This window comes from Blastocystis hominis (assembly GCF_000151665.1).
Source record: "Blastocystis hominis, Singapore isolate B (sub-type 7) whole genome shotgun sequence assembly, scaffold_8".
Classification (NCBI taxonomy): Eukaryota; class Bigyra; order Opalinata; family Blastocystidae; genus Blastocystis; species Blastocystis hominis.
In genome coordinates, this window is record NW_013171867.1 from 590,339 (window position 1) to 603,071 (window position 12,733).

Below are 12,733 nucleotides of genomic sequence, written 5' to 3' on the forward strand. Positions count from 1 at the left end.
AGAGATTCATTTCGTTCAAGGTAGAGAACAAAATGTTCGGACGTTCCTTCTCTGGAATTCGTGGTGTAGGGGTTTGGTGACGTTTTGTGAGAGTCTAGGTTTCTAAACTTGCCAGAAGTTTTGCGACTGAAGGTAGGGAATTTTGAGGTGGATTGAGTGCGTAGGCGAGCTTCCGTTCAAGAAGATCCTGGTAGCTAACCGTGGAGAGATTGCTTGCCGTGTGTTCAAGACCGCTAAGCGCATGGGTATCAAGACGGTGGCTGTGTACTCGGACGCTGATCGCAACGCCAAGCACGTGAAGATGGCTGATGAGGCTGTTTACATTGGTCCTTCTCCGTCTGCCCAGAGTTACTTGGTGGCTGATAAGATCGTTGAGGCTTGCCGTAAGACTGGAGCTGACGCTGTGCACCCTGGTTATGGTTTCCTTTCTGAGAACTGGCGTTTCGCGGAGACTCTGGAGAAGGAGGGAATTATCTGGTGCGGTCCTGGCAAATATGCGATTGAGGCTATGGGAGATAAGATCGGTTCGAAGATCCTGGCCGTGAAGGCGAAGGTGAACACGATTCCTGGTTTCAACGGCGAAATCAACTCGGACGAGGAGGTTCTGCGCATTGCGAACGACATTGGTTACCCTGTGATGATCAAGGCGTCGGCCGGAGGCGGTGGCAAGGGAATGCGTATCGCTTGGAACGACAAGGAGGCGCTGTCTGGGTTCCACCTGTCGAAGCAGGAGGCGAAGTCTGCGTTCGGCGATGACCGCATGTTCATCGAGAAGTACATCGAGGAGCCGCGCCACATCGAGATCCAGGTGCTGGGCGACAAGTTCGGTAACTACTGCGCGTTCCCCGAACGCGAGTGCTCGATCCAGCGTCGCAACCAGAAGGTGATCGAGGAGTCTCCGTCGGTGCTGCTGGACGAGGAGACGCGCACGGCGATGGGCAAGCAGGCGTGCATGATGGCGAAGGCGGTGAACTACTGCTCCGCGGGCACGGTGGAGTTCCTGTGCGACAAGCACAAGAACTTCTACTTCCTGGAGATGAACACGCGTCTGCAGGTGGAGCACCCGATCACGGAGATGGTGACGCGCGAGGATATCGTGGAGCAGATGTTCTGGATCGCCGCGGGCCGCAAGCTGCCGGACCGTCTGATCAACTGGCCGCTGAAGCGGTACGCGCACGCGATCGAGGCGCGCGTGTACGCGGAGGACCCGCGCCGGAACTTCCTGCCGTCGCTGGGTCTGCTGACGAAGTACATCGAGCCGCGCGGCGAGTTCGTGCGATGCGATTCGGGCATTCTGGACGGATCGCAGATCTCGATGTACTACGACCCGATGATCTGCAAGCTGGTGACGTGGGGCGACGACCGCGCGACGGCGATCAAGCGCATGGACGAGGCTCTGAACACGTACATCATCCGCGGCCTGAACCACAACTCTGCGTTCCTGCAGGACGTGATCCGGTCGAAGCGCTTCGGCTCGGGGAAGATCACGACGAACTTCATCAAGGAGGAGTACCCCGACGGCTGGACGGGCTCGCACCTGACGGAGACGGAGGCGGAGCAGCTGATCGCGGCGACGATCGCGGTGCACCAGGAGCGTCTGGCGAAGGAGGCGACGAACGACCAGCAGATGGAGTCGTACGAGCCGGTGTGTGAGAAGGACCTGGTGGCGACGGTGGGCGAGAAGGAGTACAAGGTGCACATGGAGTTCGAGGGCGAGGCGATGACGCTGGAGATCGACGGAAAGAAGGTGAAGGTGGAGGACGCGGGTCTGGAGAGCGACCGTCCGATCGTGAGCGCGAAGGTGGACGGCGTGGACGTGAAGGTGCAGTACTTCGAGCCCACCACCGAGGGATACAGCATGCAGTACTGCGGAGGAAACTTCGACGTGGTGCTCCGCAGCGCGCGCGCCCAGGAGCTGAGCAAGTTCATGATCCCCAAGGTGCAGCCCGACACCAGCAAGTTCCTCGCCTCCCCCATGGCCGGATCCCTCGTCAAGGTCCATGTCAAGGAGGGCGATCGCGTCGAGGCCGGACAGCCTCTCGCCGTCGTCGAGGCCATGAAGATGCAGAACGAGCTCTACGCGCAGAAGGCCTGCGTCGTCAAGAAGGTCTACTTCAAGCCCGGACAGAACCTCGCGCTCGACGATGTCATCATGGACTTTGATGTGTCCGCTTAAGCGAACGAGCGAACAGGGAAGGAATAAAGAAGGAAAGAAGGTGTAGTCGTAGTAATAATCATCGTATAACAACAATATGAATACTGAAGTGTTTGTTGGAAAGAAAACCTTGTTGCATGATATGGGAGTTAGGAAAGATTGATTCTGATGTGGAACACGCAAAAGGATATCATTATGGAACCTTTGCTGGGAACATAGCGAATCTATCAAGAACTGTGGTATAATAAGGTAGTTTTATGTTTGTTGTGAAATATTACAAACAAAATGAACATGTGAGTGAGAAAATGGCTAAAAGTCTGGAAAGCCATATTCCCTGTCATGAAGAAGAGTTAGAGCTTAAGAAAACGCACGAATTGAAAAAAGAAGCAAGGTTGTGCAAACACTAACAAATCAAAGATTTTCTATGTGCATAATCGGCAAATACAGAATTGTTATATATTGGAAGGTAGTAAATGAGAAAAGAGTGAATGGAAATGGAAGTCATCGTTTTTTTGGTAATATTACCTATGCGGATAAATTCAAAATGACTAGTTATACATATCCATATATGTACTGGAAGAAGGTGCGAATTTGGTGATCGATTGTTTGGTAACCTAGACTTTTCATACATGTTGCAAATGATTCCCTATATTCCCTATATTCATAAAATTCGAACATCTTTTGCTTTCCTATTTATTCCGGAATGTTCGATAGAATTCTGGATCTTTTGGAATCGTTTCCTAACTTTTCATAATTTATTTATTTGATAGAACTAAGTTAGTGATAGTGATAATGAGCATTATTTTCCGTGATCCTTTCTTTGATAACTTTGATGATCTCCTGGTTTCGACCTTCCCCAAGCAGCATGACTTGGATTCTTGGTTCGGTGATGGAATTCGTCGTGATGTGATTACTCCGTTCAGTGGATTTGGTCGAATGGACATGAAGGAGAACGAGAAGGAGTATGAAATGAGTGTGGATCTGCCTGGAATGGACAAGAGTGAAATCAAGATGCATGTTGAAGATAATGGACTTGTGATTGAAGGAGAGAGAAAGAGCGAGAAGAAGGAAGAGAAGGACAAGTGCCATTTCTGTGAGCGCCACTTCGGTTCTTTCCATCGTGAAGTATCTCTTCCGAAGAATGCGAATGTGGATGGTATTAACGCGATGTATGAAAATGGAGTTCTGAAGGTAGTGATTCCCAAAAAGGAAGAAAGCGCCCAGAAGAAGCAGATTTGCGTGAACTAAGTGACGTGATGTAATGTAATGTGATGTGATTTTGATTGTTTGTTTGTTTATAAACTAACAAAAATGTGGTGTAAAAGATCGATGCTCTCTGTTGAAACTAAGCGCAATCATACATGGGTTGGACTGTTTCGATTCCTCTATAACACTTTAATTACAATGCTCTATGACACTTATATTCAGGAATATCCATACTTTACCAATCCTTCAATTCAAAACAACACAATACTCTCTACTGTTCACATAAATGGGTAAACTCCTTTTGAATCTTATACAACTACATCAATAAGATGCTAGTAATAATCGCAATCAATGTTTTTCCGACTCAATGTTCACACTTTTCTTTCATTTGAACTACTCCTTTATTTCTTTCGTATTCCCTATTACTAAGGAGCATAATGAAGAAAGCAAAAGAGGTAATATTTGATAATTACACTAGAAACACTTCTATGCCTTCGAAGAGGGTAAATAGGAAAAATGTATGGATTATAGTAAGCATTCATTCTAGTTGGAAGCAGAGAGAAAAAGCCTTCCTGTGTTTGCCTATCGGAAAGACATTATTGAATCAGTAAAGAATAATCCCACTACAATTATTGTTGGAGAAACAGGAAGTGGAAAAACAACTCAAATTGCCCAATACCTGCTAGAATCTGGTTATTTTAAGTAAATGCATTTATTTTCGATTATATATAGTGATGGTGTTATTGGAATTACTCAACCGCGTCGTGTGGCTGCCATCACTGTAGCCAAGCGAGTTGCTGAAGAAAGAGGAACAGAACTTGGATATGGGATTGGCTAAATTGCTCGATTCGATGAATGCACCTCAATGAACACTTGTATCAAGTTCCTAACAGATGGAATGCTCCTTCGTGAAGCCATGCTGGACCGTGAATTATCCCAGTACGCATTCAATCAGAAAAACTAAAATTTCAGATATAGTGTGCTAATCCTCGATGAAGCACACGAACGATCCCTTCAAACCGATATTCTGTGTTCTTTCATCCGCTATGTACAGCAAAGCCGAAAAATCCGTTTGATCGTGATGAGTGCCACCATTCAATGCGAACTATTCGAAAATTTCTTTTATCCAAACCACTCTGGATCGAATTTCCCAAACCACATCATTCAAATCAAAGGCCGCACTTTCCCCGTTGAGATCTAGTCATTGTTTGGAATGAAATAAACGATAGTTACACACCCACACCCGAACCAGACTATTTAGAAGCTGCTTTAATCGCCATTCTCCAAGTACTCATTCATTCTCTTCTTCTCATTCTTTCAGATCCATTTAGATCTTCCCACTGGCGATATTCTCGTGTTTCTCACCGGCCAAGAAGAAATTGAATCACTGGCAGAAATGCTGGAAGAAAAGCTTCCTCTCTTCCCGAAAGACGCCAAATCGCTTCTGATTTATCCACTCTACGCAGCCTTGCCTCCCGAACAACAATTGGCCGTGTTTACTCCCACGCCTCCCGATTCGCGCAAAGTGATTCTGTCTACGAACATCGCGGAATCGTCGGTGACAATCCAAGGCATCAAATACGTCGTGGACAGCGGAATGATCAAAATCCGCGTGTCTCAAACGACCACCGGACTCGAATCGCTTCTCGTCACGCCCGTTTCGAAGTCACATGCGTGGCAACGATCGGGACGAGCGGGTCGTGAAAGTGCTGGGAAGGTAGATTTGATCAAACGATGAGACGCAGTGCTTTCGCTTGTTTCCTGAAGACGCGTTTCTCGCTCTTTCTGAAGACGCAGTGCCCGAAATTCAGCGATGCAATTTGAGCAGCATGATTCTTCAGGTGTGTCGTGGGTTATTGAATGGAACATAGCTGAAAACGATGGGGATCGAGGACGTTTTGGGGTTCCACTATCTGCAAGCTCCTTCGCGCGATTCGCTCAAACGATCGTTGGAGCAGCTGCTTCTCTTGGGGGCTCTGGATCGCCGATCTGTAATGAAGAGGTCTGGTTTGGATGTAGGGATCGCTGACCAAGCTGGGGAGAGAAATGGCGCTGCTTCCTTTAGATCCGCTATACTCCCGCCTGCTGATTCTGAGCAAAGAATACCACTGTTCGGCTGAGGTAGATGCGGAAATGGATGAATGATGGAAAGATTCTGGATATCGTGTCGATTCTGTCTGTGGAAAATGTCTTTTATTCTCCACGCGAGGAGCGAGAGAAAGCCAACGTGTCGCACAAACGATTCGCTTCCGTGTACGGAGATCATTTGACTTATTTGAATGTCTTCCATGCCTATCGGTAGTCACCCATTTGGACATATCAACAATAGAGAGGAAAAAGGGAATGTTCAGTGGTGTCATGATAACTATATCAATTCTCGCTCGATGAAGACTGCTGTGGAAATTCGCAAGCAACTCGTTGGCTATTGCCAGAAAATTGGAATTGAAGAAATCGTAACCTGCGTTGTGATTTCGTTGATTAGAGCTGCGAAGGGGAATTCGATCAGGTTCGGCGTTGTTTGGCTGCTGGGATGTTCGTGCAGGTTGCGAATCGAGTGAAGGAGGTTGTGAAGAACAGTCGGTGTGAATATCAAACCATTATAGGTCACAAAACGGCAGCCATCCATCCAGCCTCCGTTCTTTTTCAGAGGAAACCATACCCTGATGCGATTGTTTATACCATATCCAAATAGAGAGAAGGAGGGCTGTCCTTAACGGAGCAGGAGCTTGTGTACACGACAAAGGAATACTTTAGAGGAGTAACAGCGATTGAAGCAGCTTGGCTTCCTGAGCTGATACCTGAATGGTTTAGTTCGAAGAGTAATTTGGATGTTTGTTTGATAAACAGTGTGCATTCTTTATTGTAGAATGAGAGGAAGCGATTGGAAAGATAGGTGTTCAATTCACTTTGTTTAGATATAATAATCACAATAATAGAGAAGAATCACAATGCCATTCACAGTACTATGTTTGTCATGTATAAGAAATACTGGTCATTCATTCATTCAAAATATACTCAGATAACATCAAGCACAGAATGAAGTGATATGTTTGCTTTTCTGCCCTAAATTGCATTTTGGTTTTGACTCACTATACAATCTTCCATATTCCACAATAACATCATTATTATAACAATAATGTGGATGATTCTAGATTAACGAGCAATCGTGTCAAAAGAGAATCAATCCCTTCACACCAATAGCCCCAATCAACAATACTGAATATCTATTCTCTTAAATCTAAATAGTTATATTTATGATAATGTGCTAAAAACAAAATACACTATTGGTACTTGCTTTCTGAAGTGAATTGCACAGAAATGGTACATTCTACTTAGTATCAATATAATGCGTGAGAAAGTCCTCATTTTTAACTGCAAGGATAATTGTCTGAACAAGAAATGACAAAAACGTAAGAAAGTCAAATGTATGGCTTCTGAGCTGAGTATATAGATATATAGTGCATAAAAGCAGCGAATTTATCGAAATACTAAGAAAATCAAAGGGATGAAGGAATACAATCTTTTAACGTATTCTCTTCATTGCACAACAGAATAAAAGTGAAATAATTGTGATAATGAATAAAAATGAGTATCCCGTCCATAAAGAATAAAAAAAGAATGGTGATAACCATTGATTTAAAATAGTCCATATTTCGATGCAAAACATTGCTGATTTTGTCAACACTGCTACTAATAACTGTCAAGTAGACAGTTCTATCATTCAAATTGTTCAGGCATGCTTGGATAAAGCAATGAAACCATATGGCTGGATTTCACTTATATTGAGTAATGGAGAATGTGTAGTATTGCAATTCGATAATGAAATATTCATGAATCAAGGATTTGTGGTCAATGAGCAGAAAGTGTTGAAAGTGTTTGGAAATAATCAAATTGGTGCTATTTCATATAATGAAGAACAATCCATAGAAGTAGTGGAAAAAGGAATCGTGGATTTGGATCATGGAAGTCGATTTGAAGGATTGGTATTGACAGAAAACAAGTTGGGAATTCCATTTGGATATGGTGAAATGTATGATGATGATGGATTTTTGGTGTACAAGGGCATAATGATCAATTGGAAACGATTTGGATATGGAACGATTTATCATAATAATGGTTTGATTGAATATGAAGGATATTGGTGTGATGACAATCGATTTGGAATTGGAAAAGTGTATGATCGATATGGTAAATTAGTGAACGAATGTGAATGGTGCAATGGAATTGAATGTGATATTGATGAAGAATATGAAGGAGATGGAAACAAACCACTGAATATCGGAATGAAACATTTGAAACTGACTGACAATTGTGTATTGGTTGATTGGGATGTTTCATTGTTGTATAATTTGGAATCAATCAAAATCGGCAATGATTGTTTTGGATCAGTACAAGCATTCAAAATCGATGGATTGAATCGATTGAAAACTATCAAAATCGGAAGCAATTCATTCACTCAGAGAAAGAATGAAGAGGATTATGATAAATCGAAATCATTCCACATATTGAATTGTAAATCATTGGAATCCATTCAAATTGGAGAATATAGTTTCAGTGATTTTGCTGGCGACTTTGAATTGAAGAATCTACCACAATTACAATCCATTCAAATTGGTATAATTGGAAAATGCTCAGACAATTTCAGTTATAGTTCCTTTGTGATCCGAGGTATTGATATGATATTGAATATTTGAATGATGCATAGATCTTCCAAATCTACAATCCATTACATTAGGTGATGTTGCATTCAGTAATTTCTTATCGACAATAATTGAAAGTATTGAACGAATTTGAATAAAATGATTGATGTAGATCTTCCATCATTACAATCCATTCAACTTGGTTGGCTTGCACTTGGTGGAAAATGGGATGAATCCTGTTTTTTGACACTTCGAAGTAATAATGAATTGATTGGTTATGATTTGTTTTGTAGATCTTCCAAATCTAACATCCATCAATGCTGAAGAGTATAGTTTCTATAATCCTCGTGTAGTGACATTGGAAAGTATTTCTGAATAATGAATATTAATAGTATTTAGATATTCCAAATCTTCAAAATGTCAAACTACCTAATTCATTCAAGGAAGTTCGATGGAAATCAATTTCGAGTATAGTTTGATTGATTTGATTTGATTCCTAGATGTTTCTTCCATTCTCGCTGATCTTGTAAATCAAATCACTGATTCAGATTCTTATTCTGAATAAATAAAGTGATAATATGCAGTTTTTTTGATGATTGCATTTTCAATTGTTTGTTTGTTTGTATGTTTCAAACTCGTTACAACCATTCTCTGGTTTTTGACTTAGGATTCATTCATCGATTGACTCTTTTCCATCATTACAACATTGATTGATTTGACTAACATATTTTAATTCTTTGTGTAATCGATAATGAAAATGAAATAGAACTGTTGGGAAAACAAAAAGCTAAATGGATACGAATAGGTTTGATCCAATATTCAAAATAGAAAAATGTTTTACGAAACTGATTACTTAGACGATTCTGAACAATTGAACAAATCCTATCAACAGGACAGTCACATAGAGTATTGAGATTGACTTGGTTATTTAAGAACGGAAATGAATGTCAATAGAATTTGTTGTTTCGATTTGATTTGTGTATATTGAATGAGAATAACCTACTATTACTAAAAATGAAAGATAATGGAATTGTCTTGAATTGAAATGTGAAACGAATTGTTCAATAGTTTTCGTATTAACAATATATAACTAAATTGAATAGTTTGAAAACGATAGAACAGAATTGTGTAACGGAAAAAATTAGTAAACTGAGAATAGAGAGTTTCAATCAATTGATTTTGTAAATGATGAGATTTTGAATTTGCTTTTGCCTTTGTGCTTTGCAATTATTCATCACAATTCCATTTTCAAATTCACATATTCATCAAAGACTGTATTCCATTATTGTATTGAGAATGAAAGTGTGTGTGTTTGTTGTTTCATCTCAAACCTATTATCATCAATTCACACATAGATATCACTGTACTATTTTTATCATTGATTTGATCACATCCATTGAGTTCATTGTTTCCGATAAATACTCATTTCTTATTCTATACTACTATTATTTACACTCTATCTATTGAATAATATCCATTTTCACTTAATAGATCAATCAACGAATCTTGTTTGTCATAATTACACTCTATGTGTTATCTTTCATTCCATTCGTTCATGGTGAATTGAATATCCAACAAATGACTCTTCTATTCAAACAATCATTCACAGTTGTTAGTCTTTTACAAACATTCAAGTACAGTTATCAATATTACATGATTTCTGTTGAAATGTTATGTAGAATCTGTTTGTTTATCAAACCCATTGTTTTGATAATAGTTCTTTGATTCAACTCCATAATATTACGAATTAACTAACAATTCCTTATTTCTTTTGTGATTATTCCAATCCTTCTCTATCACTAATCATTGAAACTTAGTCATATTTCTTGAAATGCTGAAGTCCAAAGTTTATTCATAAATGATAAATCTCCTCATATTGATCTGATGCATATTATTCAGATTTAACTCTACTTAAGAAGCATTTAGAATTCATGGTCAGGATCTCTTCATTTCACAACTTTCAGCACTATGAACGATCAATGTTTGCTCAACGATTGTTTTTCCTAGATTCCTTTTCACATTCCCATACTTCAATTAGCTGCAAACGATATAAAACCATAAATTCCAGAAAATATTCTGTCTTTTGACTATTACCACTCAAATACAATCCATTCTTCTCACATATCCAACACACCACATATCATTCATCCTTCAAGTCCTTCAACTATCTCTTGTATTTCAACAAACAATAACACTTCTCACACATACGCAGCAGAAATGGGAGGCAGAGCTTCCCGAATACACGATCCATACCCCTCTTTATCCTCAAAAATCTCCAATTTCTTTGTTTGTTCGGCCACCTCCGTACTCACCGAATAATATGAATCAAAACAGCCACTGATATCCGTGAATCCATCCTTCAAGAACTTGCTTTCGCCACTCTTCGTCTCCGCGTACACCTTCACATAGCAGCACGGAATGCCCACATGTGTCTTCTTATCCATCACTCGCAGCTGTCCAGACTTCACAGACAGCGCCACGAGCAGCGAATTGTTCAGCGAATAGCAGGCTTCGCGCAGCGTTCCGTTCCGTTCCGTTCCGCACTTCCACCAAAACGTTCTTCTCCTGGTATTCTTTCGGAAGCGTGTAGCAAAATTCGCCCACGCCATCGACTTCAGGAGGCAGCTGGACATGCTACGTGTAGTTAGGACGAATGAAGAGCGACGAAGACTTGTTGAACACGAAGGGATTCAGACTGAAGAGCAACTCCACATCCAGCTCGTAGAGATTGATGTCTGCCTCGCGTAGATTGTAGTAGTGCAGCGTAATCACCTGATTCGTGGATGACACTTCGAGTGAACTGTCCATATTCATTTGCGATCGTTTCGATTTGAATTCATCGCGAGCAAGGTCCGATTCGTCCCTGATTTCGAAGGTCTTCTCGACATCCATTGTTCCATCCACGCTCTTTACCATCGAAGAAATGTTGCTGAATAGATTTCGCCAGTACAGAACTGGATAGGACTCATAGCGAGCACAGATCTCGCGAGCCTGCGTCAAACTCTCCGTGAAACAATCGAAATACGCGATCATATAATCGACCTGGACGTTGCAAACACAGTCTGCGCGCGAAACAAAGCGGCCTTCTCGCTCTTCACAGACAAACTGTTTAAACACAGAAAGGGCGGTCATCACACGATCCTGAAGAATCAAATAATACACCAACAACGCGTAATCATTGCATGTGGGCTTCTTTTGCATCAGATACTTCAAGAAAAGCTCGTATTGCTTCTTTAGCTTGTCGTTCGGAATGTTCATGCTCTCTCCTAAGCGGAAACAGCGATTATTCACGTAGGGTTTGTACTCGCGAATATTGAAGAGTCCCTCAGCCGCTGAATCGATCATGAGCATCGGCGAAGAGAATGCCAGTCCAACACGCTTCCTCATTCTCATTCCCACAAGATCCTTCGTGGACTGCAGATCGCGGTGTTTCACTCCGAACTTCCAGATATCCTCGTTATAGAATCGAATTCGACGCAACTCAGCAACCAGCTTCGTAAAGAACGAAGCATTGGACAGTCTGCCCAGCACATACTTCCATTCCAGCTCCTGCACATCATGTGATCGAATGGAATCAAACAGAACGTCCTCCGAAGCGTTGAGCGCCACATCTTTCCACGAAGTGACATCCAGCGTCTTCGCCTCCTTCACGCAGTGGAGCGTCGTAAAGGAAGGAGAAGCGACAGCGAGGATGGTCGCCTTCGTTGAATCGATGATGTGCGCTGGAAGATGCTCAAAGTCTCCCACCTTCGGGAAATAGAACGAATAACTCAACGTGCAGGTGCTGAAGGCATCGATAGTCTTCACCTCGTTCACCAAAGACTTGAGATTGGATAGAGGGTACGATCCCCGCGGAATCTGATACATGACCTCCATGACTTGCTGGATGGGCGCCACATTCGTAATGACAATCATGCAGGTGTACGAAACTCCCGCGACGAACTCGTTGGTTTCCTTGAAACGCTCCACTTTCTTCCCGTTCACTGTCTTCCAGTGATTGCTGTTATCGATGTACTTGGTCAGCACCATGAGAGGACAATCTGCAGGCTTTGTTCCCTCCTTCAGCATTTTGTGGAATACGAACACGGGCGAGTTCGTGACTAACTGCGATTTCTGTAGGTGATAGGCGGCTTCTTCACTCTGAATCCCCAGCACAGACAGGCAGAATAATACTTCCGAAACAGAGTGAGTGCAGAGAATGAAGTCTTTGGAGAGGAAGGGACAAGACGAGCCGCTGCGCAAATGATGGGCAAAGGAAGCCCAAAACGCTGAATTGGGAACAAGACTCACAGGAGAAAACATTTCAGTGCTTTGGTAATAGTATCCCTCTTGATACTCCTTCGTTTTCTCTAATCGTTCGTAGTGATGTTCTACACTCTTCTTCTTTTTGTAAGTGTCAATGTCTTCCATTCGATCAGCCGACTGAGCAATGAATCGATGAGATGGCATGGCATCCATTCGACGCATTCGTGAAACGGCCATCGGGGGAGGTGTTGGCATAGAACAATAATTGACTGCATCAGATATACACTCAGAGTCCATGCTTTCATCACTAGGTACAAATTCCATCATTCTTGGTTGATCGAAATCAATAGATCTTATACATGTCATTGGTGGAATAGCTCCATTAAGCATTGGCTTTGGTCAACATAACTCTTCCATAGGACGAAGAATAAAGTCACTTAGAACTTCTTTTTCTACCTCAAGTGGAAGCACAGAAGGCGGCGCATTC

General features: G+C 42.2%; 6 protein-coding genes; 5 read left to right on the forward strand and 1 right to left on the reverse strand.

Annotated features, from left to right (window-relative positions):
• The first annotated feature begins 22 nt into the window (after positions 1-22).
• GSBLH_T00004869001 (Propionyl-CoA carboxylase subunit ?) lies at positions 23-2,261 on the forward strand. XM_013043846.1 has 4 exons: positions 23-65; positions 99-132; positions 165-1,747; positions 1,823-2,261. Exons 1-4 carry the CDS (start codon positions 33-35, stop codon positions 2,174-2,176), a joined length of 2,004 nt encoding a protein of 667 aa, XP_012899300.1. The 5' UTR covers positions 23-32; the 3' UTR covers positions 2,177-2,261.
• Positions 2,262-2,947: 686 nt separating this feature from the next.
• On the forward strand, positions 2,948-3,439 carry GSBLH_T00004870001 (uncharacterized protein; the record flags this gene model as incomplete). XM_013043847.1 has 1 exon in its annotated part: positions 2,948-3,439. One exon carries the CDS (start codon positions 2,948-2,950, stop codon positions 3,401-3,403), a length of 456 nt encoding a protein of 151 aa, XP_012899301.1. The 3' UTR covers positions 3,404-3,439.
• Positions 3,440-3,780: 341 nt separating this feature from the next.
• On the forward strand, positions 3,781-4,199 carry GSBLH_T00004871001 (uncharacterized protein; the record flags this gene model as incomplete). XM_013043848.1 has 3 exons in its annotated part: positions 3,781-3,879; positions 3,909-4,063; positions 4,094-4,199. The coding sequence occupies exons 1-3, from the start codon at positions 3,799-3,801 to the stop codon at positions 4,197-4,199; spliced, it is 342 nt and encodes a 113-aa protein (XP_012899302.1). The 5' UTR covers positions 3,781-3,798.
• Positions 4,200-4,226: 27 nt separating this feature from the next.
• On the forward strand, positions 4,227-6,227 carry GSBLH_T00004872001 (uncharacterized protein; the record flags this gene model as incomplete). Its single annotated transcript, XM_013043849.1, has 11 exons — positions 4,227-4,300; positions 4,334-4,561; positions 4,591-4,648; positions 4,683-5,078; positions 5,107-5,202; positions 5,233-5,352; positions 5,381-5,482; positions 5,514-5,659; positions 5,691-5,814; positions 5,844-6,032; positions 6,081-6,227. The coding sequence occupies 11 exons, from the start codon at positions 4,227-4,229 to the stop codon at positions 6,225-6,227; spliced, it is 1,680 nt and encodes a 559-aa protein (XP_012899303.1).
• An 886-nt stretch (positions 6,228-7,113) lies between these two features.
• On the forward strand, positions 7,114-8,055 carry GSBLH_T00004873001 (uncharacterized protein; the record flags this gene model as incomplete). Its single annotated transcript, XM_013043850.1, has 1 exon — positions 7,114-8,055. One exon carries the CDS (start codon positions 7,114-7,116, stop codon positions 8,053-8,055), a length of 942 nt encoding a protein of 313 aa, XP_012899304.1.
• Positions 8,056-10,208: 2,153 nt separating this feature from the next.
• On the reverse strand, positions 10,209-12,636 carry GSBLH_T00004874001 (uncharacterized protein; the record flags this gene model as incomplete). XM_013043851.1 has 1 exon in its annotated part: positions 10,209-12,636. One exon carries the CDS (start codon positions 12,634-12,636, stop codon positions 10,636-10,638), a length of 2,001 nt encoding a protein of 666 aa, XP_012899305.1. The 3' UTR covers positions 10,209-10,635.
• Positions 12,637-12,733: the final 97 nt, after the last annotated feature.